Below are 948 nucleotides of genomic sequence, written 5' to 3' on the forward strand. Positions count from 1 at the left end.
TGGTAGTCACTTGCCTAAGGGGAGAGCCTCGATGTGGTTAGATATTTTGAAAGTAGTTAATCATTGAAGGATAAAGGCTTGGACTTAATGCGGTTTTGTGTTAAGAAGGTTGGGAACATGTCTTCTACTACTTTCTGGAGTGATATTTGGGTTGGTGGCTCTTCTCTTAAAAGTCAGTTTCCAAGTCTTTTTAATCTAGAGTTGGAAAAACAAGTGACGATTTAGGAAAAAATGGAGCATGGCTCCTTTCTTTCTTCTTTTCGCAGATCTCCTAGGGGGTGGTGAATCTCTTCAATGGATAGTTTTATTCAGTTGATGGAGTCCGTTTCTTTGTCTCATGCTTCTGACAGGTGGTCTTGGAATCTTTCTGGAGTAGGGGAGTTCTCAGTTGCGTCCGCTAGATCTTTCATTGATGAAAAAACTCTTCCTTCTTCCTCTATTGAGACTAAATGGAGTAAATTGGTGCCCATAAAGGTTAATGTTTTTGCTTGGCGTTTGGCTCTTGATAAGCTTCCTACTCTTCATAATCTTTTAGCTAGGGGTTTGGACGTCTCGTCCTTGATTTTCTCTATATGTGATTCCATTTCTGAAAATAGAGATCATTTGTTCTTTAGTTGCCATCTAGTTGTGGACCTTTCTGCTCAGGTCCTTAGATGGTGGGGGTTTGGTAACTGTTCGTTTGCTTCATTTGAAGATTGGTTGATTTGGTTTTCTTCTCTTCGATGTTTTGGAGAGACTAAACGTTGGATGGAGGGAGTTTTTTACTCTCTTTGGTGGCACATTTGGAATTACAGGAATGCTCAGATTTTTGCTTCTTCAGTTCCGAGGCCGGCGGTTTTATTTGATAATTCCGTTACTCAAATATTTTTTTGGTGTAAGGCCAGGTCTAAGAAAAACTTAAAATGGGTCGGTTGGCTTCAAAACCCCCAACTTGCTATCTATGCTTGA

At 40.2% G+C, this 948-nt stretch overlaps 1 protein-coding gene across 1 annotated transcript; it reads left to right on the forward strand.

The window, feature by feature from the left end:
* The first annotated feature begins 294 nt into the window (after positions 1 to 294).
* Positions 295 to 948, forward strand: LOC145113554 (uncharacterized). The gene has a single exon (XM_079049624.1). It carries the CDS (start codon positions 295 to 297, stop codon positions 946 to 948), a length of 654 nt encoding a protein of 217 aa, XP_078905750.1.

The sequence above is a fragment of the Lactuca virosa genome, chromosome 5 (genome assembly GCF_052849685.1).
Source record: "Lactuca virosa cultivar CGN04683 chromosome 5, Lactuca_virosa_CGN04683_v6, whole genome shotgun sequence".
In the NCBI taxonomy this organism is placed as follows: Eukaryota; Viridiplantae; Streptophyta; class Magnoliopsida; order Asterales; family Asteraceae; genus Lactuca; species Lactuca virosa.